Source organism: Haliotis rufescens, unplaced genomic scaffold (assembly GCF_023055435.1).
Source record: "Haliotis rufescens isolate VD_foot unplaced genomic scaffold, xgHalRufe1.0.p SCAF_17, whole genome shotgun sequence".
Classification (NCBI taxonomy): Eukaryota; Metazoa; Mollusca; class Gastropoda; order Lepetellida; family Haliotidae; genus Haliotis; species Haliotis rufescens.
In genome coordinates, this window is record NW_025963857.1 from 9,047,235 (window position 1) to 9,075,136 (window position 27,902).

The window sequence follows — 27,902 nt, forward strand, 5'->3', positions numbered from 1 at the left end:
GGGGATTTCTCAAGTAATAAAGCCGCATATGTAAGACTCCCACAGTGTTGATAAAAACATAGTTGTTTCTTCAGGGTGAAGGTCGTTCAGTACTTCTTATAAATAAAACAGTTATTCTATCTTTTGTATCTTCTGTTTTTCCTAGGGTATTAGATTCTGCATTCTGTGTGATTATGTGTTGCTTGATAATTCGATCTCAGGACTAAAGCTTGCCCTTCCCCCATGTGTAGTGTAATAAAATTAGTTTTGCCCTGAACTATTATAGTTAAAGCACGGGGGTGCTTGCGTTCGAGTTGTAATAGTTATGCTAGTTCAGGGCAAAACTATACTTTATTACATTACACATGGGAGTAGAGCACATTTATTACTTATCTAAGATGACGAATTTAAGACTTACTTTGCGTTTTGTAGAAGATTGGTTTAATCAAAACTGTAAAAAAGCGTGGCCGTAAGGGGGTTAACTGACAGCCTGTTCCAGAGACTAAGTACGTTATTAAACATAAAAAAACACCACCACAGCTAGGCATAGAAAAACAATGATGTTGAAATATATTTGCTAATGTTCTTTGAATGTTGGTCATGGTTTAAATAGGTTATAGTACTTGGACCTTCATGTCTAATCAATTCAGCGAAGAGACACCAGGTCCTCGTGCTCTAACTTGCACGTATTGCATGCCTCCTTTTCTTTAACAGGACATTGTCTTACTTAATCGTTAACAATTTGACGGAAAAAGTGTCGCGAGCGGGAGCAGAAGTCGCGAAGTTTGCAACGCAGGCTAACGTACGTTATATTCTGCCGCGGACGCATGTAATTTGTTTGTGGAATTTAGAATGACATTTGTTATCACTACGTCCGGATTGATAGTAATAGACTTATAGGGGTATTTGGATTTGTTTCAGAATGTTATTCTTTAGCTTGAAAGTACGTAGCGTTGGTAGCCTTTTGTCAATAGAAATAGAAAATCAAAGTATCTTTTCATGATCAAAACTTTGTCTCCCCATAATATGCAAGGACATGTTGTGTAAAAGTGATTGATAAATATGCTTAAACTGGTAACATATGACTGTATATTTAATCCGGGACTTGCGTTTCAAAACCCGAGTCGCCAAACAGAAGAGTGCATCCATGTGTTAGTCCTGCAGGGACGCTCACGTTGTGAAGATACCGGCCAACCATTGATCTTTTGTCATGAAAACTTCAAACCTGTTACAATTTGTTCTGATTTATTTTTCCCACGTATTTCCGCGGTTTTTCGACATTATAATTAAATGTAAATACTGAATATATTTATTGTGATTGTCCTATGTTTAAGTGTGAAAGTAAGATGTAACATCTGAAAGGTACGAGAGCACGTACTGACAATATGGTGGACGTTGTTTCCGTGTTGAAGTGGAGGGATGATAGATAAACTTTGGCCATTCATGGGATGAGAAACAAAAACTTATTGTTTCAACCGTATTTTTAGGGATATTGACGAAAACAACTATCTGTGCAATGTGTGTACACTACACAAAACAAGTTAAGGGACCGACTATTTAATATTCAGGATGTGGAGACTAGTTATCTATTCAGCTAGAAATGCCAAACCAGATATTATTTTAATTAATATATTTTTAAGTCACCATAACATTGTTAAAAGACTAGACTTTCATTTCGAATCGTACCTAAGGATTCTGCAAGAGGATAGCTGGAGAATATTGCTTAAATTTAGAACCTCAAATCATTGTCTTCCAATTGAGATTGAAAATTATCCCTTTAATTGAAAGAAAGTGTAATTTATGTAACATTAAGGATGTCGGTGATGAATTTCAATATCTCTTTGTTTGTCCCAACGTTGAAACTGATAGGAAAAACCTTATTCATTAACATTTTTACACAACACCAAATATATATAAAATGAATATTCGTATTGATAATCATAAAGTAGGGACAATATGGAAACGATCTGTTTTTTGTAAGATTGTTATGTCTTCCTTTAGGAAGTAATTGTGTTTATTTCATGTTAGTATCGTACTGTTTAACTTGTACCTCATCTTTCCTTTCTTTCTCTTTTTTGGATTTAATGTATTTTACAAACATCACTGTTTATACTGTATATACCATGTACATGTGTAAAATATATATTGTACCTCTTATGCTGCAGTTTGCAGCCTGTGTGTGATGAAGTTCAGTCCAGTCCGGTTCAGTTCAGATAGCTTTAGGCCACCACCCCCCACCCCCAAATATGTTTGTCTTGGAAGCCGATTAGGGAGTGCGTGGTTTAATCACTTTCACTTGGGCATTTAAATACTTTCTACGATTATTATGATATATTTCTTTCTCGGAAATGACAAAATGAATCCTGCAAAATTGATATTCGCAAAAAAATCGCAATGCCCTTTTTACCAAGTTTTGCGCCATTTCTGCTTGTAGCATACTTACGGCGCGAAGACGTCGTGACATTATGTAAGCATTATTTACGGTTAAACATGTTACGGTTCAAGTGCTTTTTTATGAGTACCCGATAGCTGAACAATCACTGTGTGTGGTTCACGTGTGTGAGCATCACGTTCAACAAACACGCAAACATCCAAAGAGTCCACCGTGCATGAACATGCACGTGCAAATTGTGTATTACGTTCCTAGAGCCGAGGAGGTGAGGTGGGGTGAAATTGGGTTTAACGTCGCGTCCAAGAATATTGCACTTACATAGCGACGTGCATGCACGTGTGTGTGTGGCTGCTTGTGCTAGTCCGGACTGATGCCGATTTATAGTGCTAGCTCACCGAGATACCATGCCGCAGTTTAACATGAACACTGACACACTATACTGACTTCGAGCCGACCAGTCCTTGTTTTAGCCCCTTAATGCCGAGCGCCAGACAGGGTAACAACAAGTACATTTGTTAACGTCTTTTAGTATGACTCAGTCGGGGATCGAACCCCGGGCATTCCGCTCTTCGGGCGGACGCTCTACCACTAGACCTCGGAGGCGGTTCTAAAGTCGAGGAGATGTCTTCATATATATGACATTGTATTGAAAGATACATTCATTAATTTCAGAATAAACACTTTTATAGTTACTTTTTCACGTATTATACATACAAAGACATGATGGTATGGCACGGTAATTTTACAATTGATTTTACTTGTTTTCTTAAGGCAATGAAAACGCAATCCAATTTTCAAACGTGAATTTTATTAACATAAGAAAATTTCAAAGCTTTTATTAAGTATATTAGCAAAGACTGATCACGATAGGGAAAATCTGCATAAAGCAGTGTCCAGTATCATCAGTTCTAACCCCATTTACAGGAGAGAGATTGAACAGACCCTCAGTATCTGGTGTGTCCACCTGGAGCACGAACACAAGCTTGCAAACGCCTTGACATGGACTCACATAAACGACGGATGAAATGAGCCGGGATTGCGTTCCAGTGATACTGCAATGCCTGAGTGAGCTCAGCAACATTGCGGGGCGGAATCTGCTGTCGTCTCACACGCCTACCAAGTTCGTCCCACAGGTGCTCAATTGGGTTCATGTCTGGTAACCTTGAGGGCCACTGCATGACCTCCACGTTGTTTCTCTGAAGCAAATTCCGTGTCAGGATGGCAGTATGGGGCCTAGCATTGTCATGCTGAAAAACCACCTGCTGCAGCCCATCACTGTCGTTGAAGTCTGTTTTTATGCGTTAAGATCTGACCTTGGTACGGTCGACGTGACCGTATCCCTGCTGCAGCAGGACGTCGACGCACAGTTCGACTGCTGATGGATCTTCCTCTGCTTCTGATAGTGCTGTTAGCAGTCTGTACAGCTGTCTGAAATCGACGTCGGAGGTGTTGCATGACAGTATAGCGATTCTGACGTCCTGTTGTCACCCGTTGAACGCCTGGGCGTGGCCGATCCACCACCCTGCCTGTGACTTGGTAGCGCCTTCTGAGACGACTGACAGTTGATGGATGGACATTAAAGTGTTGTGCAACGTCAGTCTGTGGAGTGCCAGCTCGCAGCATTCAAATGGCCTGGTGTCGCTGATCTTGGGTTAACCGTGGCATGGTGCATATGGACACAATTTCAAATCATGATGTGATTTTATAGGGGAGCAATGTGTACTGTTGGCATGCAATTCAAAATTCATGTCGCGCACGTGCATTTCGGACTGCAAGCTGAAGATGTGTTTTGGCGTTTTGTTCAGGATGGTGTGCACACAACCAAACATGTCTGTACACACGACGACAGAAGACAATTATCACGCTAAGTAACATTTTTCAATAACTAATCACTTCGTTTTCTCCTCTGTTACTAATCTATGATAAAAAATGCTGATTGCGTTTTCATTGCCTCTCAGTATAGTTTCGTTATCTGTAGGGCACTGACAAAAATATATTCATGTGGAATATATCATGTTATGCACTTAACGTCACTACCGACATGTGCTGTTTGATCAATGACCAAGTGACACTGGCATTATTGATACATCTGTCCCTTCCAGCGAACTTTAAGTTGATCTAGACAACTACCATACCTATCAGTAGAAACACATCGGCTTTAATATGAAAGAATATAACCTTGCTTTTGTTCTTGCAGCGTTTCTTTAAATTCACCGTGTCTAGTACTCCCTGTGCCACATACGTTTTTTTATTTGTTGTTTAACGCCGCGCTCAGAAATATTCCAGATATATGACGGCGGTCTGTAAATAATCGAGTTTGAACCAGACAATCCATTGATTGACATCATGAGCATCGATCCACGCAAATGGTATACGATGACATGCTTGTCGTAAGAGTCGACTAACGGGATTGCGTAGTCAGGCTCGCTGTCTTGGTTGATGCATGTCATCGTACCCCAACTGTGTGGATCGATGCTCATGATGTCAGTCACTGGATTGTCTGGTCCAAACTCGATTATTTACAGACCGCCGTCATAATTATAGCTGGAATATTGCTGAGTGCGACGTTAAAAGCAAACAAACAAAAGACGTCCATTACGACAATCAAAGGTTCATTGGTACCAATTCTACCCCGGAATCCCACGGGCCACCATGAACAGATGTAGCTCTTTGTAAAGACATCATTACGGAAGTTATCTTCGTCTTGCGAGGTCAGAGTTACTAACATACCTATGTGTGAACTTGAAATTAGTTTTGGTACTTCAAAATGGTTGTACCGCATGCCGCATAAAGTGTTTTACGCTTGCCAGAAGAGTGTGTGCTCAAGGCATGTTAATGCTTCCAAATCTGTTCAATGTTTTGTGTTAAGCCTCTCTGATGATGACGTGAGTGAGTGTGTGAGTTGGGTTTAACGCCGCTTTTAACAGTTTTCCAGTTATATCCCAGCGTGTCAGCTTAATGTGGGAGGAAAGCCCGAAGTGATGCAGGTCTCAAACGTTTACCACTTCGGTGAAACCCACGAGCACGGGTACGGTGCTGACAAACTTAGAAACATAATCGGGGCGAACCGGGATTCAAACCCACAATCATAGATTTCTGGCGTGCCCAAGGGACGCAACTCTGCACAGCGAATCGCGGCGCCTAAGACGACTGGGCCACCCGTGCCCCCTCTGATGATGACGACACGCGTATTTGAGATATCGTAATTGACTTGCAAAAGTGTTCTGATGTCTAAACTTGCTTTTGCGTTATTCACTCTTTTTGAGTCAATGTTGGTAAAAACAAAACATTTTTTATTATGGGTATACACTTAAATTCTTAAATTTAATATTTAAGGTTACACACCTAAAGATTTATGTATCACCTCTTTTCAAAATGTACTCCAGATAATGTTTTTGTATTTACATATTGCAATAATATCTTTGCAATCAAAGTTATGGTGCTTGAACACATGCAACATAACACATTCAAGAATATTAATCTCAGGCTATTCTTTTAAGACTTTAAACAGTATTAATGCCTCCCCGATTCAGTTAAAAAAATTTGTTGTCATTCATTAGGACATAATTATATGATATGATCAGAATCGTGCAGTTGACTCTGCTGTTGGCACAGATTTCTTGTGATTGTATAAATGGCGTGTCTGAAAATTGTAGCCTTCAAAAAACCTCCCTATGATGTTAAACTGGAGACACGCCAAAGAAACCTGAAAACATTCTTGAAACATATTAGTACTAAATGTCTCTCAATAAAACAAAGAAAACAAAAACATAACGTTTCTTTTCACGTGAAAAAAAATGTTCGCAGGATTTCCTCAAAGGCACACGTGAGTCGAAATGATGACCTGAGATGGTTTTTCGTTACTAGAAATACCCTTCTGGAAGATTGACGTTTCGTAAGCAGACAAGCTAAGTGTTGTTTTAATGAAGTGATCCAGTCTTTTCAGGACAGACATTTTGGCTCACAATTATCGTTTACTTAAGGCAATGCGACCAGAGTATGCATTCATTGATATGTTACATCGGCATGTATATTGATGAGAGACATACTATTTCTTCCGTCACTGCGCCTCGACATACAGTTGCTACTTTATGAAAGGAGGGGCAAGACATTTGTTCTACCCAGAACTCATCAATTTTGAGCATACAGTGTACAATTATATTTGTTATAAAACCTACGGCAGGAATAACTGTTTTGTTTCAATATCGCCCTCGTTGTCTTTTCTGACATGTTGTAAATACTATTCAAAATAACATCTATTCCGTAACGAATATAGATATGAATATTTATAGGAATCGATACTTAACACGTGTTGCAAGAAAACCTTTTGATGGTGACCAACGACATCTTTCCTTTAAAGCGAAACTAATAAGAACATGTATGTCCGAGTTAGAATAGGTCTTCAGCAACCCATGTTTGCAATAAAAGGCGACTATGCTTGTCTTAAGAGTCGACTAACGGGATCACGTGGGCAGGTTCGCTGACTAGGTTGATGTGTGTCATCGTATCCCCATTGCGTGGATCGATGGTCATTATGTAATCACTGGATTGTCTTGTCAGACTCGATTAACTACAGACCGCAGTAATATGGCTGGAATATTGCTGAGTGCGGCGTTAAACAACAAACAAACAAATCATTCAGACGTAATGGTGATATCTGAGATTTAATGCAGTTGAGAACAGAAATAATGTGTTTCGGTGGCAGAATTTTATAATTAACATGTGGTTCCCGTGTACAATGTTATTTATGATGGACTATAACTACAAATTCACTAATAATACTGACTTAGCCATAACTATTCTAAGGATCGTAGAGTTAGTTTTGTGTTTATGTATTAATGCATGTGGCGATCTGTAGCGGACGAGATATACCATGAAAGAAGAAAGCAAATATGAAACTTTTGGTTCTTTTGATAAAACGCAAAGTAAACAGGTCTAGAATATGTACGGCTTAATATGAAATATGCGTAGTCGTGTCATGTACTTACCAGCTGGTTCATATTGGAAGCGCCCGCTTCCCGCCTATATTTATTGTGAGTCCTTAACAGATCAACTTTCTCCTCGAATGTGAAGCCAGCCCTGTCCTTGGCTATCACATCCCACCGCCAAGCATCCAGTTCATGTAGACAACACCCAAGGAACACAACCAGAAGAGTTAACGTAACCATCGTGCTTGCTGGACAACTCTACCTCTTCTGATCAATCTACAAACCTGGATTACACACTTTATATAGGACTCCATATGAGTCAAGGCGGCACCTCACCTATTGTGTCTACCTGATGATTGTGTCTACAGGCACATTGATTGGTTGAGATAGATGGCTTACAGCGGCAGTCATTTACATATGTTCGTATGTCGATAGCCCAGATTGTTTATTCTGTTTATGAACAGCTGGTGGAAGTGTGAGGACATGATTATTGTATTGTCGATGTGACATTCATGAAGCAGTCATACTCATGGCTCATGAACCAAACAACAGTTACCATGTGTGCTTTGAATAAGGCAGAAAGGTTTTCACATGTAACATGAATAAGCGCATTTTCAACATTTGTCATATTATTTCATAGCAGCAGCAGCTTCACAGGTCAATACTTATGTTATGCAGGAGTATGTTACTTTCTAAGGTATCACTTTAACTGACAAGAGTTATCACACGGTTGTTATTTACAATATGTCTACAGCTTGAAACTCTTCTTCAATTCAAAGGTTGGGGTGTCATAAAGTCGCGTTGTGCCCATGAACATTGTATGATAACATCAACAATTACTTTGGTGGGATAACATGATCACTACATAGGTGTCATGACATGGGAACAATGTTACTAAAACACATAAATGTGTTGATCTCATCTATCAATCTCATTCTTAACAGGTACCATATTTAATACTGCCTCTATTTATCCCCAAGTTCAGTCCTTGTAGTCGCTACCAAATAAAGTTGTTTTTTGTCTTTGAAAATGCTCATTTTGTTCTATTATTCATTAAATGAACATCATATTTGACTTTTGATTGCTTTTATTTCACTTTCCAGCTTTCCCTTACTCATCTCTTTTCTGATTACATAAAAATATTTGGTGGTTGATGCTTTTGACGAGGTGTATATCTGCAATATTGCTGAGTGCGGCGTGAAAACAACAAACAAAAACGAAAAGTAGAGTCAATTGAACAATTCGGACTATATCATACGCATGTGTTTATGAATCACTATTAAATAGTGATGATACCGGGTGTTCGCGAAAAGAGCGTATCCTGCCCCACCGTTGGCACCAGTCACAAACACATGCTAAGACAAGGCAGATTTTTGGGGTAGAGTCATGTATTTATTTTTCATTTTTTCGAAGCTGAGATTTTTCTTTGCTTCTTAAAACAGAGCTGAGTATTTTCTACATCACATTTCAAATTCAACATAAATAAAAAATGTTACAATTTTCTCAATCCACTTAAACAGTACATATGTAGGTGATTTGAAAACAGGACAATCACAATATCAGTATAAATAAGCATTTTTGTATATTAAAACATCATTTTTTACACCATTTGTAGCAAAAGGACAAATATTTCTTCGAATTTCTTCTCACAGCTGGGGGAATGTAGTTTTCAATTCCTGAGATTGTGGATGATGGACATAATGTAATGTAAACTGACCAAGCAACGTTAAATTTGGACACGTTGGGTCAAAACCACAAATAGTGTTACAAAATGATAGAAAACATTTAGCTGAGTAATTCACGTTCTAAAGTTCCCAGATCAGTTGAGCTTGAGTTTGAAGTGAAACTTAGACTGCACTTACAACATGACGATCTACGAAGATACAGGTATAATCGAATCGATGTTCTGGCCATTCACATCCAAACCTTTGGACAGTGGAAAATATCATGCTAAAATTAATGCTAAAACAGAACAAGCTGTTGGTATGATACACCAGGGAGCAACGCATGACCAGGTCACACGAAGTTTTGGCTGTCGATGAATAACAGGCGCAGGCGGCATAACAGGCGTTTTGGACCGACTGGGCGAAAGAGTGACAGGCCTTGGAGTAGCAGACCTCCTGTCACCACTACACAGGAAAAATCCCTACATACGTATCGTCCATCTGAGGAATCGTTTTAAGATGGTGACGTTATCAGCTGAGACAGTCATCCTGTCAGTCGCTGGACAGAATCCAGAAGACTGTGTGGGTACAATATCGGAGCTTGCAGACCACTACGAAACGTAACGCTGACACCGGAACACAGACATCGACGGGCTCGAACACTGTGACGCTGGTATAACAGAAACTGGCAAAGTGTCACGTTCACAGAAGAGAGCAGATTCCAGTTTTCGCGAGCCGACGAGGACGAACGTTACGTTGTTGTGTTGAAGACGTCGCTCCGTTTGATGGAGGCAGTATAGTCGTTCAATCAGCACTTTCAATCAGTCAACATACAGATGATCATGGGAGCATGCTCGGAATAACTATACATGGTTATTGAACGTACAGCAAACATGCACTATATTTAGAATAACTAAATATACATAGTTATTCAACATACATTCTGCACTCAATCACTTCAGCATAATCATCAAGGTGCCTTCAAACCTTTCGACCATTGCACACTGGATTTTATGGGGTTGTAGTAAGCTGTTACAGTAGAACATGGATATAACGAACTACAAGGGACCAGAGAAATCCGTTCTTTATATCCGTTGTTCGTTATATACGTTTTCGCTCGGAAACGTCCGCCATCTTGGATAAAACAAAATACAAGACACGTACTTGCAGCATTGATTTGTATTAACAGTGATCACTTCATAGCATTCAATTGATAACATTTTATAACATTCATTTAATAACATTAAATTCATAACATTTTTCGAACATTGTTATGAAATTCCTCTCACTTTTGCCCGCCATGCTAGCATATGCAAGTGAACTAACACTTGGACACAATCTCGTAAAATGTATATGTTAATGTTTGTTTTACAGACAAGATTACATGTACAGGTAAGATTAACACAATGCAAGTTGAGCAAGGCTGATCCGTCACCGCAGATTGTGTTGATTCGTGGCGATTGTGTTGATTCACCGCTGATTGCATACAGCCAATTGTCAGTGACACTTGACACTGAGTGAGATTTCTCAGTTCGCTATACACGTCACTAATTAGCGGTAAATGGGCTTGTCGGTGATCAGATATCAGTTCGCTGAAGAGAGTTCGTTATATACGTAAATTTTATATGATGTTATATTGGGGGTAAATCGGGTACTTCTTTCATAAAAGCAAACGTGAACTGTGCACCCATATCTGACAACGTCTCCTTTGTAACACCGACCCTGTTAAAAATCTCCAACAATGCCCCAGCAGCATACTCTGTTTCTTTCCTTGGAACTCTTCTGCCTCCAGGTCCCTTGTAGCAGAATCTATTACTACGAGGATGTATCTGTTACCCCTATCAGTTACCGGATATTAAAGACAAATCTATTTTACAGCTATTCTTTCAAATGGTGTAGCGATCAAGGGCATCTGACCTAACGGGACTCTTCCAACCTTGTCCTTCGGAATCGCCTGCTGCCACACGTCACATGATAAACAGTGACGCCTCACATCGCCCTGACCAACAGAACTGAGAAGTAACTCCAATGTTCTCTTCACGCCTATATGTGCAGCATCAATAATTCGTAACACACTCATAACTCAAAAAGGTACTACAGCCTGAATAATTGCAACACTAGTATGTCATTCCTTGCAAACTTGCGATAAAGCATACCATCATCTGCAAAATACTTTGACACACCTTCAGCTGTTTGTCTTTCTGCCCCTTCCTCAATCAACTTCCTGACTTTATCTAAACTACTGTCATTCCACTGCTTCTCCATAAACTCTAAGCTGCTAGAGCAATGTTTTCATAGGCCTCATTCCTTCTACTCTTTTCCTTCTAGTCTCAACAGGTGCTACAAACTCTCCTCCTTTTTAGAGGCCCCCCAGTTGGAGCCGGTTAGACACGTTAAGTTGCCTTACCGGCTCCAACTGGGGGGCCTCTAAAAACACCCTCCTCTCACTCTATATATCACTAATTAGATCCAACCTAGACTATATGGCAGTGCCATTTACGACACCCTAAACAACTCTCTCATTAAAAAACTAGACTCAATCCAGTATCAGGCCCTAAAACTAATCACACGAACTCAACATGGCACCTCCTCCACCTCACTCCAGGCCTTAACAGGAGAAATGTCAACCATCAGGTCCTGCCATGGCCCTTCAGGTCTCCAGATTTAAACCCAATCGAGGATTTATAGGATCAACTACTGCGAGCACATGTTCGAACCTCCGACAGCTGGCACAGGCACTGCAGGTGGAGGGGGTGAACATTCCCAAGGACGCAATTCGGGATCTGACTATTTCCATGGGATAACGGTACCAGTCAATACAATATTAAGAACAGATGTCCTTTATCTTAAAAATCTACTGGTTCATGTGTACCATTTGAACCTAGGTGAATGACAATGGTGTCTGCCAATGTTGAACAATCGCTTACCATCAGCTGATTATTTACATGATATGTAAACCATACATCTAAAATCAGTTTTGCATTTCTGTTTTTGCTACATCCATATATATATTTCTACATCCATACGGTATTCAAATGCCACGCATATATACATGTAACTATACAAAAAGTACATAAATGATCTAATGTTTAATCTACAAGAATATGAGCATAAACAATATTCAAATAAAATGTAACTTACGCAACGAGATTGGACAATAACACCAAAAACAAAACTGTCTAACCAAGGTTAGAATTCTCAGTGATTGTCCTTAATTGAGGGTGACAGTCACTTAAATACCCATTCACTCACACAGCTCAAACAAGAAAATACGTTAACTCATGACCCCAGGGAAGTAACATTACATCGTCAGAACTTACATACAGTCCAACCACACTATAATACATACAGTCAAACCCACTTATAAGAAATATATACGATGTGATCCTGACACTGGTGATTTTGGAAGGACAGCGTTACATTGACCAATCTATCTACCCTCTTGTACAGGACCCTGTTTTAAGTTATTAGTGTCCCTACTCACATCGCTATTCAATCTTGTATTCACCACGGGTATTATTCCCAATACACTGGTATTATTAAGCCTATATACAAGAGAAAGAGTGACCCGCTAGACCCTGCTTCTTATCGACCTGTAACAATACTGATTTGTCTTGGTAAGCTATTTACTGGTATTTTAAACACTAGATTAACTATATAAATGTGAATAACATATTATCGCCACCTCAAGCAGATTTCGTGAAGGATTTTCTACAATTGATAATATTTTTGTTTTGAATATGCTAAAAATAATAAGGAAAAATTATATTGCGCATTCATTGACTTTAAAAAGCTTTTGATAATGTTTGGAGGGTGGGTCTCTATGTCAAAATTGATAAATTCTGGAAATACCGGTAAATTTTTAACATTAGTTAAAAACATGTACAGTGACATTAAATCATGTGTTCAAATAGGCAAACACACTTCTAGTTTCTTCTCAAGTTACACTGTAGTTGGCCAAGGAGAAAATTCATCTCCCCTACTATTTTCGATATTCCATAACGACCTCGAGCGGTGAGTGATAGAAAACTGTTGTCAAGGTGTCAAATTAACGCTGTCAGAGGAAACATTTACTCTCTGTGTACAGTTCCTGTTACTGCTGTACGCGGATGACATAGTTCTAAGTGGTACCGATCATGGATCTCTGCAAACTTCTTTAAACTCTATCTTAATATACTGTCGAAAATGGAAACTAACGGTTAACATATCTAAAACTAAAGTTGTTGTTTTGGGCAGTGGTACTACCAAGAGAAAACTCGCCTCCTTCATTTTCGACAATGAAGAATTAGAAATGATAGACTTCTATGATTATTTAGGCATGGAATGTAATACAAATAGGAAATTTGAGCTACCACTCGATTGTATTATAAAAGCATTTGATGTTATGGTGTTTCCAATCTTACTGTATGGTCTGTGGCGAATCAGGCAGGACCCCCCTTAATATTAGAGTAGCTAAGAGAATTATAGGATTTTGTCATAGGCATAACGTACGATCTCCACAAGACAAGTTTTTGGCTCTAATATCTCAATTCTTTAAGATGGATGCTAACGTAAACTCCAATATTCACCCTTGGTTATATAATTTTGAATGTTTATTAAGCTCCTGTGGCCTGACCCAAGTTTATAATATGCCATGTAACTTCAACACCAAGTGGCTAGTCTCGTCTGTGCACTTGGAAATAATATTGACCGATCATTTTCTATAATCCTGCAGAAGTTCAATATTGTCGAGTTCAAAAGGTTTCTATCGTAAACATCTTTATTAAGAAATGCCATTATTTGAAAAATATCTCTATCTACCTTAACCTGTTTATTACCCGCTCTTAAGAGTTCACACTTATAATCACAATTTACCAGTTGAGACTGGCCGCTGGAATAATGTACCAAGAGAACAACGTCTATGGTCTATGTAAGATCCAGTTTTGGATGATAAAGAATATTACACCAGCTACAATATCCCATGATTACATCACTATTGATTTCCTTTCTTTGTTATGGACACCAGGTCCATTCTTGGCACTCTGGTTCCTTCTGCACTTCGATAAATTGACTAATGCTTTCTGTAAGTTGAATATTATTCAAAGCGGCGTTATACCGACTATCTCACTCACTACATAATTTGAGTGCGTACGGCATTGATCTAGGCTACATTCAGACTCACCAACTGAACGTCGACACAGACGTGCATAAAGCAGATTGAATATCTTCAGGAGGCGCAAAGTTGTTTCGCACAGTAGATCTTAATTAATGCTAGAAAAAAAACAAGTAAAGTGTAAAACTCGATTCAGTCAGGTTTCGTAATAGACAATTATTTGAAAAAATGAATTTTTAGCAAACGTAACTTTGCTGGCCCGTTGGCGAAATGTTTTAAAAGTGATTGAATTATGTTACAAATTAGTTCCACATTTGTGATTTTGCAAAACTGAAAAAAATGAGTTTTGAGCAAAGGAATCTATGTTGGCCCATAGGCAAAATGTTTTAATAACGCTAAAAAGTTACAGATTTGTTAAAATATGTGTCATGATAGTTGTAGACATACCTTTGTGTTTTTACATGCAAAAATATCAGTTTTGAGCAAAAACAAATTTGCTGGCCCATGGACCACATGGTTGAAATTCTTTTCTTTTTTTCTCGATTTTTTTGAAGTCACCTGACCGAGACCGGCCACACTGCGGAGAGGTTCTGGACAAATGGATTTCCAGAACTACAGCTGGATGTATACACCATATTCTAACTGGATGGACAGTAAATAAGAAATAAAGTAGAAATCAGGTTATATTTATCATCAAAACTGAGAGGTAGTACGTACCTAACGTAGTCCACAGACATTTATTGAATGTAATTCAATGATAAGCTCAATATGTCAAGCCTCTAACCGGTATTGGATAATTGAGTAAATATCATATGAGAATATCGGATAAGGTTTGTTCAGCTATCGACAGTTTAGTGGTATACGTTGTGACAAGTCAAGGTAAAACGTAAATATAGACAACAAGGTCAATATGATGGTCAGAATAAAAGTGGAAACCAAATGAGGAATTATTTTGTTCAATATAAAGTGGTAGTATGGGTTTAAACGCGTGGTTTTATTACCTTATCCTTGTATGTGATATTTAACCCCAATATTTATGAAAAACCATTAACCAAGAATCCGTATCAAGTAATATAATGATCCAAACATTTGTGAATGAGTATTGTTTAACACCGCAGTCGGCAATAATCAAGCATTATCTACGTGTTATGTAAGTCCACTGTACCATTCCCTATATATAATATACATTTGTTTAATATATAATATGCATATGTTTATAAATCAGTATCAATGTCTGATTATACTTGGCGAAAAGCGAAAAGGTGACCGTGTCCTGCCCCACAAGCGGCGCCAGTCACAGAGACAGTTTGGTTTCAAAGCTTCTGATATCTGATAAAACACGCATCAGACACAATATATTTCGTGATAATCTATATCTGTTTGAAGCTGACCCAGAAAGGGTTCTTGCAACGATTTGTGACTACGGCTGAGTCCACCACTTGCAGCCCAAACAACTATCAAAACAGAGGAAGCATTTGACATCACCACCACAAAAGAAGGCTAAGATTCTCCCATCAGCTGGAAAGGTTATGGCCTCTGTGTTCTTGGATGCCGAGGTGCCGTTTTGGTGGACTATCTTCTATGTGATAATCTACCTCTGTTTGGAGGTATACTTGGCTGCACCTGTGAGGCAATTACAGGAATAACTTAAGAAGATATTAATAAAAGTGGAAAGCAGACAAAAGGAGTTCTCTTCGACAGGTCAATGCGCCAGTGCACAAATTAGCCATTGTCAAGGCAACAATTCATGAGTATATCTATGACCTCCTTCATCACCCACTTTATTCTCCTGATCTGGCTTCGTCAAACTTCCATATTTTCCCCAACACGAAGAAAGCTCTAGCCGGAACCCATTTGAATTAAACGATGACGACATGGCAACTGCGGAGAACTTTTGGGAACAGCTAATGGAGAGACCTCTACGAAAATGGGATCAAATCCCATAAACATATTTGGCACATGTGTATTAATGTGGAGGGATAATGTTGAACAATGAATCATTTTAATGTATTTGGTCAAGTCTTTCTGTGGGAACCTCAGGAATATTAATCAGCCCTAGAAACGTACATCGCGTCCTCAACAAGAAGTTGCAACTTGACTCAAACAAGGAATACCTTGATAATGTCTTCGATGGTCCCAATGGTCAACCACAGTTCTTCTTGAAACATGTGATTTGGTTTTCGTGTACAAAATTGCAAACTCAAACCTTATCAATTAACTCAGAACACAAACTATTAAAATCCCTAAATGTGTTTTTCTTTATTATATACTGGTCAAAGTTTGTCGTTAGTTCGCTGTAGAGAGTTCGTTATATACGTAAATTTTATATGATATTATATTGGAGATAAATCGGGTGCTTCTGAACTGTGCAGAACTGTGACAACGTCTGACAACGTCTACTTTGTAACACCGACCCTGTTAAAAATCTCCAACAATGCCTCAGCAGCATACTCTGTCTCTTTCCTTGGAACTCTTCTGCCTCCGGGTAGCTTGTAGCATAATCTATTACTACGAGGATGTATCTGTTACCCCTATCAGTTACCGGATATCAAAGACAAATCAATTCTACAGCTATTCTTTCAAATGGTGTAGCGATCAAGGGCATCTGACCTAACGGGACTCTTCCAACCTTGCCCTTCGGAATCGCCTGCTGCCACACATAAACAACAACTTCCTCCACCACTGGCAATGGTCATCAGAAGTTCTAGCTCATTGGATGTTCCCTAAGATTTAATAGAGGGGTCTCCAAACACACCGCCCTGACAGTATCTCTATAGAGGGGAGAATCAGTCGTAACCCAAGCTCAACTCACAGTCTGCTCCTCCGTCACTAATGTCTTTGTCTACTGCCCTAGCAATAGAACTGACTAAATCTTCAATCATTACACTAGCTGCGCCTGCCTTGCTTTTGGCCTTCGACGTAACTGTACTGCATGACGTAGTTATGTAACCTATTTCCGCCACAGCTATAGCAATGACATTCCTCCATAGGTGAGGTGAAATTGGGTTTAACGTCGCGTCCAAGATTATTGCACTTATATAGCGACGTGCATGCATTTGTGTGGCTGCTTGTTCTAGTCAGGACTGATGCCGATTTATAGTGCTAGCCAACTGAGATACCATGCCGCAGTTTCACATAAATACCCCACTCAGACACAGTATACTGACTCCGAGCCGACCAGTTCTTGTGTTAGCAACTTAATGCCGAGCACCAGACAGGGTAACAACAAGTACCATCTAACGTCTTTTGGTATGACGTGGCCGGGGAACGAACCCCGGACCTTCCGCTCTCCGGACGGAGGCGGTCGCCATTCCTCCATAGGAATGAATCCCTTCAACTCCTTTTGTTCTACTATTTGTGATCTGTTTTGGGTACATGAGCCCTTATCCCTAAACTGGGGGCACGGGTGGCTCAGTTGTCTAAGGCGTCGCGATTCGCTGTGCAGAGTTGCGTCCCTTGGGCACGCCAGAAACCTATGAATGTGGGATCGAATCCCGGTTCGCCCTGACCCGTGAAGATTCCTGGGTAGAATAGGTCTTCAGAAACCCATGCTTGCCGTAAAGGCGACTATGCTTGTCGTAAAAGGCGACTAACGGGGTCGGGTGGTCAGGCTCGCTGACTTGGTTGATGCATGTCATCAGTCCCAATTGCGTGGATCGATGCTCATGATATTAATCACTGGATTGTCTGGTCCAGACTCGATTATTTATAGACCGCCGTCATATAGCTGGAATATTGCTGAGTGCGGCGTTAAACAACAAACCAACCAACCAACCAACCCGGTTCGCCCTGATTATGTTTTTAGGTTTGTCAGCACCAAACCCGTGATCGTGGGTTTCACCAGAGTGGTAACCGTCTGAGACCTGCATCACTTCGGGCTTTCCTCCCACATTAAGCTGACACGTCGTGATATAACTGGAATATTGTTAAAAACGGCGTTATATCCAACTCACTCACCCACTCACTTATCCCTAAACTTATCATTACCTGATGGGAAAAACTAATTCGATTTTTCTGAATAGGTACCACGAAATGCTCTGCCAACATAGCCATCTCTTCTGCAGTTTTTGGCTTCCTCTCCTTTAAGAAAATGCAAAGATTTGCTCCAAGAATATTTAAAATCTGTTCCCTCAACAATTATGAGTTCAATTTAAAGACTCGTCGGCAATATTTCAGCCATAATGTGACTTGAGCAAGTTATACAATACCCTCAACAATAAATCCCTAACCAGAGGCACAAGTCTTTTCTGTAACAGTTAAAGCAATCCAACTGGTAAAGTAATTTCCAATCTTAACTCTAAACTGAGTGAAAGTCTTACCAGTCTCTGTTTTTGAAGTTCTGAATTTCTGGTGAAATCCTTCCTCTGTCATTTCGCACCGTTTGAACATTTACCTTATTTGGGTCCAAATCCATGTTAAGCAGACTGCACCAGAAGCTAGCAATAACCACCCCAAATAGTGAATAATAGTAGCAATATTCCAGCAATATCATGGCGGGGCACACCAGAAATGGGCTTCACATATTGTACCCATGTGGGGAAACGAACCTGGCCATGGGTCATCGGCGTGGCGAGCGAACGCTTTAACCACTGGGCAAACCCACCGTCCCCACACCAAATAAACCACGGAAACCCCACATCAAAGGTATTTGGATCAAAGGGACTCATTACACCCCAGCAAATCAACAGATTAAATACAGTCACTTGAAGACACTATGTAACAGCTGGGAAACATCCTACAAGGTCACATACCATATCTATGCAATTCGAGACAATTTTGGATAATTAAACCAAAAGCAAATATATTACTCCTTAAACAAGAATTTATCTCACCGCTGCCACTTAACTGTCGCAACATGCAGAAAGCATAAACACGAGTATGGATTAAGAATAAATTTGTTAGATAAAGTTAAGATATACACTTATACATAACTTAGTTTTTATTCTCACAACCGTTCAACTAGGATCCACTGACTGCCATCACAACGGATGAGCTTCTTCGACCACACGTCCTTCTCATTACAACAAGCAGACGTCATTTTGCAACAAGACAACGCCCGACCTCACACGGCAACAGTCTTTTTCAGGAATCACAACCATCAGGTCCTGCCATGGCCCTTCAGGTCTCCAGATTTAAACCCAATCGAGGATTTATAGGATCAACTACTGCGAGCACATGTCCGAACCTCCGACAGTTGGCACAGGCACTGCAGGTGGAGGGGATGAACATTCCCAAGGACGCAATTCGGGATCTGACTATTTCCATGGGATAACGGTACCAGTCAATACAATATTAAAAAAACAGATGTCCTTTATCTTGAAAATCTACTGGTTCATGTGTACCATTTGAACCTAGGTGAATGACAATGGTGTCTGCCAATGTTGAACAATCGCTTACCATCAGCTGATTATTTACATGATATGTAAACCATACATCTAAAATCAGTTTTGCATTTCTGTTTTTGCTACATCCATATATATATTTCTACATCCATACGGTATTCAAATGCCACGCATATATACATGTAACTATACCAAAAGTACATAAATGATCTAATGTTTAATCTACAAGAATGTGAGCATAAACAATATTCAAATAAAATGTAACTTACGCAACGAGATTGGACAATAACACCAAATACAAAACTGTTTAACCAAGATTAGAGTTATTATTGATTGTCCTTAGTTTAAAGTGACAGTCACTTAAATACCCATTCACTCACGCAGCTCAAACAAGACGTTCACTCACGACCCCAGGGAAGTAACATAACATCGTCAGATAATACATACAGTCCAACCCACTTATAAGAAATATATACGATGTGACCCTGACACTGGTGATTTTGGAAGGACAGCGTTACATTGACCAATCTATCTACCCTCTTGTACAAGACCCTGTTTTAAGTTAGTAAGTGTCCCTACTCACGTCGCTATTCAATCTTGTATTCACCACGGGTATTATTCCCAATACACTGGTATTATTAAGCCTATATACAAGAGAAAGAGTGACCCGCTAGACCCTGCTTCTTATTGACCTGTCACAATACTGATTTGTCTTGGTAAGCTATTTACTGGTATTTTAAACACTAGATTAACTTACTATTTGAAAGTAAATAACATATCATCGCCAGCCCAAGCAGATTTCGTAAAGGATTTTCTACAATTGATAATATTTTTGTTTTGAATATGCTAAAAAATAATAAAGAATTTTTTTATTGCGCATTCATTGACTTTTCAAAAGCTTTTGATAATGTTTGGAGGGTGGGGCTCTATGTCAAAATTGATAAATTCTGGAAATACCGGTAAATTTTTAACATTAGTTAAAAACATGTACAGTGACATTAAATCATGTGTTCAAATAGGCAAACACACTTCTAGTTTCTTCTCAAGTTACACTGGAGTTGGCCAAGGAGAAAATGTATCTCCCCTACTATTTTCGATATTCCATAACGACCTCGAGCGGTGAGTGATAGAAAACTGTTGTCAAGGTGTCAAATTAACGCTGTCAGAGGAAACATTTACTCTCTGTGTACAGTTCCTGTTACTGCTGTACGCGGATGACATAGTTCTAAGTGGTACCGATCCTGGATCTCTACAAACTTCTTTGAACTAACTCTTAATATACTGTCGAAAATGGAAACTAACGGTTAACATATCTAAAACTAAAGTTGTTGTTTTGGGCAGTGGTACTACCAAGAGAAAACTCGCCCCCTTCATTTTCGACAATAAAGAATTAGAAATGTTTGACTTCTATGATTATTTAGGCATGGCATTTAATACAAATAGGAAATTTGGGCTACCACTCGATTGTATTATAAAAGCATTTGATGTTATGGTGTTTCCAAACTTACTGTATGATCTGTGGCGAATCAGGCAGGCCCCCCCTTAATATTAGAGTAGCTAAGAGAATTATAGGATTTTGTCATAGGCATAACGTACGATCTCCACAAAACAAGTTTTTGGCTCTAATATCTCAAATCTTTAAGATGGATGCTAACGTAAACTCCAATAAAAGCATTTGATGTTATGGTGTTTCCAATCTTACTGTGTGGTCTGTGGCGAATCAGGCAGGACCCCCCTTAATATTAGAGTAGCTAAGAGAATTATAGGATTTTGTCATAGGCATAACGTACGATCTCCACAAGACAAGTTTTCGGCTCTAATATCTCAATTCTTTAAGATGGATGCTAACGTATACTCCAATATTCACCCTTGGTTATATAATTTTGAATGTTTATTAAGCTCCTGTGGCCTGACCCAAGTTTATGATATGCCATGTAACTTCAACACCAAGTGGCTAGTCTCGTCTGTGCACGTGGAAATAATATTGACCGATCATTTTCTATAATCCTGGAGAAGTTCAATATTGTCGAGTTCAAAAGGTTTCTATCGTAAACATCTTTATTAAGAAATGCCATTATTTGAAAAATATCTCTATCTACCTTAATCTGTTTATTACCCGCTCTTAAGATTTCACACTTATAATCACAATTTACCAGTCGAGACTGGCCGCTGGAATAATGTACCCAGAGAACAACGTCTATGGTCTATGTAAGATCCAGTTTTGGATGATAAAGAATATTACACCAGCTACAATATCCCATGATTACATCACTATTGATTTCCTTTCTTTGTTATGGGCACCAGGTCCATTCTTGGCTCTCTGGTTCCTTCTGCACTTCGATAAATTGACTAATGTTGTTTGAATATTGTTCAAAGCGGCGTTATACCGACTATCTCACTCACTACATAACTTGAGTGCGTACGGCATTGTTGTAGGCTACATTCAAACTCACCAACTGAACGTCGACACAGACGTTAATAAAGCAGATTGAATATCTTCAGGCGCGCAAAGTTGTTTCGCACAGTCGCACACTCGTTGATAAAAGTGGCAAAAATCGTCGGCAAGCCTCGAACTTTTTCCACTTTTATCAACTCGTGTTGATATATTTGATATCAAAAGACACGTGGGTGAGATTCTCTATTTACACATTTGTGATTTTGCAAAACTTAAAAAATGAGTTTTGAGCAAAGGAATCTGTGTTTGCCCATAGGCAAAATGTTTTAATAACGCTAAAAGTTACAGATTTGTTAAAATATGTGTCATGATAGTTGCAGACATACCTTTGTGTTTCTACATGCAAAAAAATCAGTTTTGAGCAAAAACAAATTTGCTTGGCCAAGGACCACATGGTTGAAATTCTTTTCGTTTTTCCTCGATTTTTGTAAATTCCCCTGACCCAGACCGGCAACAGTGCGGAGAGGTGCTGAACAAATGGATTTCCAGAACTACAATTGGATGTATACTCCTTATTTTAACTGGATGGACAGTAAATTAGAAATAAAGTAGAAATCAGGTTATATTTATCATAAAAAATGAGAGGTAGTACGTACCTAACGTAGTCCACAGTGAGTGAGTTTAGATTTAAAGTCACATCGGCAATATTTCAGCCATATAGTGACTAAATCAAGTTATACAGTAATAATACATTCACATAGATATTAAAATCTGTCGACAAAGGACAGTAAAAGCACTAGTCTATCACAGATATAGATTTAAAACTAGCATGTTATCATAAAAATGTGACTACTCTGAACAATACATTATAAAAATGGGCTAGAGATCACCAGCAACCAAAGTTAGGACACCATACTAGGGACCATGGGGACTTACGGTACATCTAACGTAGTCCACAGACATTTATTCAATGTAATTCAATGATAAGCTCAATATGACAAGTCTCTAACCGGTATTGGATAATTGAGTTAATATCATATGAGAATATCGGATAAGGTTCAACTATCGTCAGTTTAGTGGTATACGTTGTGACAAGTCAAGGTAAAACGTAACTATAGACAACAAGGTCAATATGAGGGTCAGAATAAATGTGGAAACCAAATGAGGAATTATTTTGTTCAATATAAAGTGGTAGTTTGGGTTTAAACGCGTGGTTTTATTACCTTATCCTTGTATGTGATATTTGGCCCCAATATTTATGATAAACCATTAACCAAGAAGGAGAGTCCGTATCAAGTAATATTATAATCCAAACATTTGTGAATGAGTATTGTTTAACACCGCAGTCGGCAATAATCAAGCATTATCTACGTGTTATGTAAGTCCACTGTACCATTCCCTATATATAATATGCATATATTTAATATATAATATGCATATGTTTATAAATCAGTATCAATGTCTGATTATACTTGGCGAAAAGTGAAAAAGTGACCGTGTCCTGCCCCACAAGCGGCTCCAGTCACAGAGACAGTTTGGTTTCAAAGCTTCTGATATCTGATAAAACACGCATCAGACACAACATATCTCGTGATAATCTACCTCTGTTTGAAGCTGACCCAGAAAGGGTTCTTGCAACGATTTGTGACTATTGCTGAAACCTGAGTCCACCACTTGCAGCCCAAACAACTATCAAAACAGAGGAAGCATTTGACATCACCACCACAAAAGAAGGCTAAGATTCTCCCATCAGCTGGAAAGGTTATGGCCTTTGTGTTCTGGGATGCCGAGGTGCCATTATGGTGGACTTTCTTCTAAAAGGCTAGACAATATACACATCATATTTGGCTGCACTTTTGAGGGAATGACGGGATTAACGTAAGAAGAAATTAATATACGTGGAAAGCAGACAAAAGGTGTTCTCTTCGACAGGTCAATGCGCCAGTGTATAAATTAGCGATTGTCAAGGCAACAATTCATGAGTATATCTTTGACCTTCTTCATCACCAACTTTATTCTCCTGATCTGGCTCCGTGAAACTTCGATATGTTCCCCAACACGAAGAAAGCTCTAGTCGGAACCCATCTCGACTTAAACGATGACGACATGGCAACTGCGGAGAACTTTTGGGAACAGCTAATGGAGAGACCTCTACGAAAATGGGATCAAATCCCATCAACATATTTGGCACATGTGTATCAATGTGGAAGGGATTATGTTGAACAATGAATCATTTTAATGTATTTTGGTCAAGTCTTTCTGTGGGAACCTCAGGAAAATTAATCAGCCCTAGAAACTTAAATCGCGTCCTCAACAAGAAGTTGCAACTTGACTCAAACAAAGAATAACTTGATAATGTCTTCGATGGTCCAAATGGTCAATCACAGTTCTTCTTGAAACATTGTGTAGTAATTTGGTTTTCGTACACACAAATAACAATCTCAAAATGGATCAATTAACTCACAACACAAACTATTAAAATCCCTACATGTGTTTTTCTTTATTATATGCTACTCAAAGTTTGCCAAGGATCAAGTTTTGATTTTTCTATAAAAAATCCTCCAATATATATAAAGATTGAAATATCCCGGTACATAATGATTGGGCAACCCCTATAAGACCTCAATTTCATGATGAACGGACAAGGGCATGCAGTCATTGGCACGATGTGCACGAGGTGCTTGAAAACCTGTGTTTGGATTGTATCGTCGCACATCATTATCAGAGAGCACAAAAACATTTTCTACTAAGGATTGCAACAACTGAATGCACGTATGCCCTCTCAGCGTCAAAGACGTCGTTCGACGATGGAAGATTTAGGCAGATACATATGCATGCTTGAAATTAGGTCAACACAACGTCACGTTGCTAAGGTCTTTGCTGTGAGCCAAAGTGTGATCGGCAGGGCATGGAATCGATACCAGACGTTTGGATCAACTACCAAGCGACAAGCAGGTGATCGTCAGCATTCCACCACACAGCGGGATAACATGTCTGCCACCACACTCAGAAATGACCTGCTGAACGAAAGTGGCGTTAACGTTTCTCAGACTCAGACAGTACGTATTCGTCTCTGTGAGGCTGGTCTCCGATTACGGAGGGCATGCATTCGAATTCAACTCACCCACATCACAGGCAAGCACGTATCGATTTAGCTGAAGATCACGTCAATTTGACAGACCAGGACTGGGTTCCAGTTCTTTTGACTGATGACTCTAGATACTGTCTAGATTACAGGATTCCAACGTAGCCGAGCATGACCACTACAAATGGGAATCTATCGTAAATTGAAGTGGGATCAGTAGAGCTGGAAGATCCGATCCAATGCCTGAAGCGGGGCACGATGACAGTTGTACGATACTGAGATGACATTCTGGAGGTGTATGTGAAATCGTATGCTGGTTCATTTGGACCGGACTTCATCCTCATGAAGGAGGACGTACGATCTCATTGTGCCTTGATCGTTGATGCCCACTAAGAGCAGGAGACCATTGCCCGCATTGAATGACCAGCCCGGTCACCAGACCCAAACCCTATCGAACATATGTGGAACGAGCTTCAGACCGCCCTCGCACGACATCATGTCCTTCCGGCAACTCTACATTAACTCGGAAATGCTCTTACTGAAGCGTGGAACAATCTTCCCTTGGCAACACGTAACTGCCCGACGAAGGAGTGCAGTTGAAAAGACCGAGGGCTTCTGCAAATGATAAGGCCCTGAAAATAGCGTTACCGTTATTATCGAATAAAAAGAAACAACAATATCGGTTTTGAAACATTTACTGCAGCCAACACGAATGTCACTGACCCAGGTTTACAAATATGGAAACGTCATAGAACAAACCAGATGAACGTGACGTCACCTATCCCGTCACCTTACAACGGGCGTGATATTGGCCCGTCGTCAAGCAATATGAAGGCGTTATCAAGTTACAGTGGCCCGCACATTTCTGATAACATGCGGGCGTTTTAATGATAATTCTACCCATTTTAGCTATAATAGCTTTTAAAGTGGTGATCCTTAGCCAGCATTGAGTAGTAAATGTCATGCACAATGTTTCATTGATTGCAACATTAACATTACAAATAGCCGATTTAATAATGATGCTTCTGATTACTGTTTGGTGTCGTTCATTAAACATAAGAATAAGTTTATACACACAAGACAGAACCAGAAATAGAGATATAATACTAGAGGGATAATATCATATACGTGTCCTGTGGGTAGTGATAATTATGTGAGCAAATATATGAGCAATTATGTATAGTATGTGTGTATAGATCATATATACTGACTGACAATTGCTGGCCATACTGTCGAAATATTTACTGTGAATGGCCTTTGTGGTTACAGTGACCATACATTTTGAGACTCCAGTCTCTAAATGTCCGCCATCACAATATTGATGTTTTCAGGAAGGTTGTAGGAATATGGGAGAGCAACAATAAGCTGGCATGTTGTAGTACAAACGGATATATTGCTCAAAGGTGACCAATACCGCATACTCTAAATGCTCAGTTATATCGAATGCATGGAGATAGCAATCACGTTGGTTGAAAAAGGCATGCTACTGTGCAATAACCGGTTGACAGCAGGTTCTACCAAGCATCCCATGCAACCCCATCCGATTCACGGGACACAGATAACATTTCGGGCTGAAAGAGACATGCTATTGTACAATAACCGGTTGACTGCAGGTTCTACCAAGCATCCCATGCAACCTCATCCGATTCAGGGCACTCAGATAATATTTATTCACCGCTTCTTCGGGTGGGTGGTCACGCTTTGTCCATTAGTTGGTTTAATTAGAAACATCAATATTTTGACCTGTCGAATCCTGTTGATGATCATGTTTTCAATACCATATTGAAATATCTTTTGGAAAATCCAGCATTATCAAATCGATTGTTTAAGTGAATTATACAGTTCAAGGATATTGTAGGTGGATGTGTCCTTGATAATGAAATATTGAACAGGAATTCAGAGGACTGCACATGGCGGTTATGCATGGCAAGCCCCTTTAATGCAGGCGAGGGAATTTAGCCATGTGTCGTCCTCAAATAGACAACATGTTTGTATCTGTCTGGGTCTGATGATTCTGATCTTGTTGGTAACGTGTTTTGAACAATACAATCGTTACTGAATAGCTTTTAATGAACAGTTCAGTATGTTTATTCGTGTGGTTATATAAACATCCACTTTATGGTGTCCTTTATCAATAACTACATTTCGGCGTTATTAAAATGCAAGTTTCATGGGTATATACAACTTTGAAGATTGGATAGTTCGTTACATCGTTAATGCAAATATCGTATTCAAAATATCGAAAGCGGTGCTTAAATAGAGTTTATTTGCACATTTGTCCCGTCTATCAACTTCAAAGGCTGAAATGAAAATCCAGCGGAGGCGGAGCTTCCAAATACAGAGGCTCCATATATGGTTTTCTTGGGGGAAATTACCTCCACACTTACCCGCTTGATCGCACATGCTACCTCCAAAATTACACGCTTGATCGCACATGCTACCTCCAAAATTACACGCTTGATCGCACAACAAGCCCTCCCCTCTATTCGCACTCGAGCGTGCAAGACTCCGTTCACAGTCATAGTCGGCTGCACACGTTTTCGGCAAAGCAACCTTTTTCTTTACCCTTTTTAACTCTTAGACATTCTCCTATCCACAACAACAACAACAACAATAATAATAATAATAATAATAATAATAATCATCATCATCATCATCCATGTGTATGGCGCATATATCCCTGCGTAGTGCATGCTCAAAGCGCATAACAATAAGACGTCATTTATAGACAGAAAGTCGAAAGTGAAAGGTTTGAGTTGAGTATAAAATGATGAAGCATCGATCGTACTGACTTCGTTCCTTTCCATGGTATCCTCATCACAACTTGCGCTATGTCCGACTCTGACAGTGACAATAGTTTTTAAGTTATCACGGAATATGAATTTTTCTCGGAAGATGAATTGGTGATTTCGGAATAAGTACGAGTGAACTCCTACCTGTGACCAACACTAGTGACGACAATAATCAGGTTGGTCTCGAACTTGGACCAATGGATTACTGCAAAAACTAGTGAAACACTCGCGTA

The 27,902-nt window shown here is 39.4% G+C and overlaps 1 protein-coding gene across 1 annotated transcript in view; it reads right to left on the bottom strand.

Annotated features, from left to right (window-relative positions):
* The window catches only part of LOC124132605 (GLIPR1-like protein 1), a 44,454-nt gene extending 36,817 nt beyond the window's left edge, over nucleotides 1–7,637 (bottom strand). Inside the window, exon 1 of the mRNA XM_046496640.2 lies at nucleotides 7,360–7,637. Coding sequence (XP_046352596.2) covers nucleotides 7,360–7,539 — 180 coding nt within the window. The 5' untranslated portion in view covers nucleotides 7,540–7,637. The remainder of the gene's footprint in view (nucleotides 1–7,359) is intronic.
* Between the last annotated feature and the right edge of the window lie 20,265 nt (nucleotides 7,638–27,902).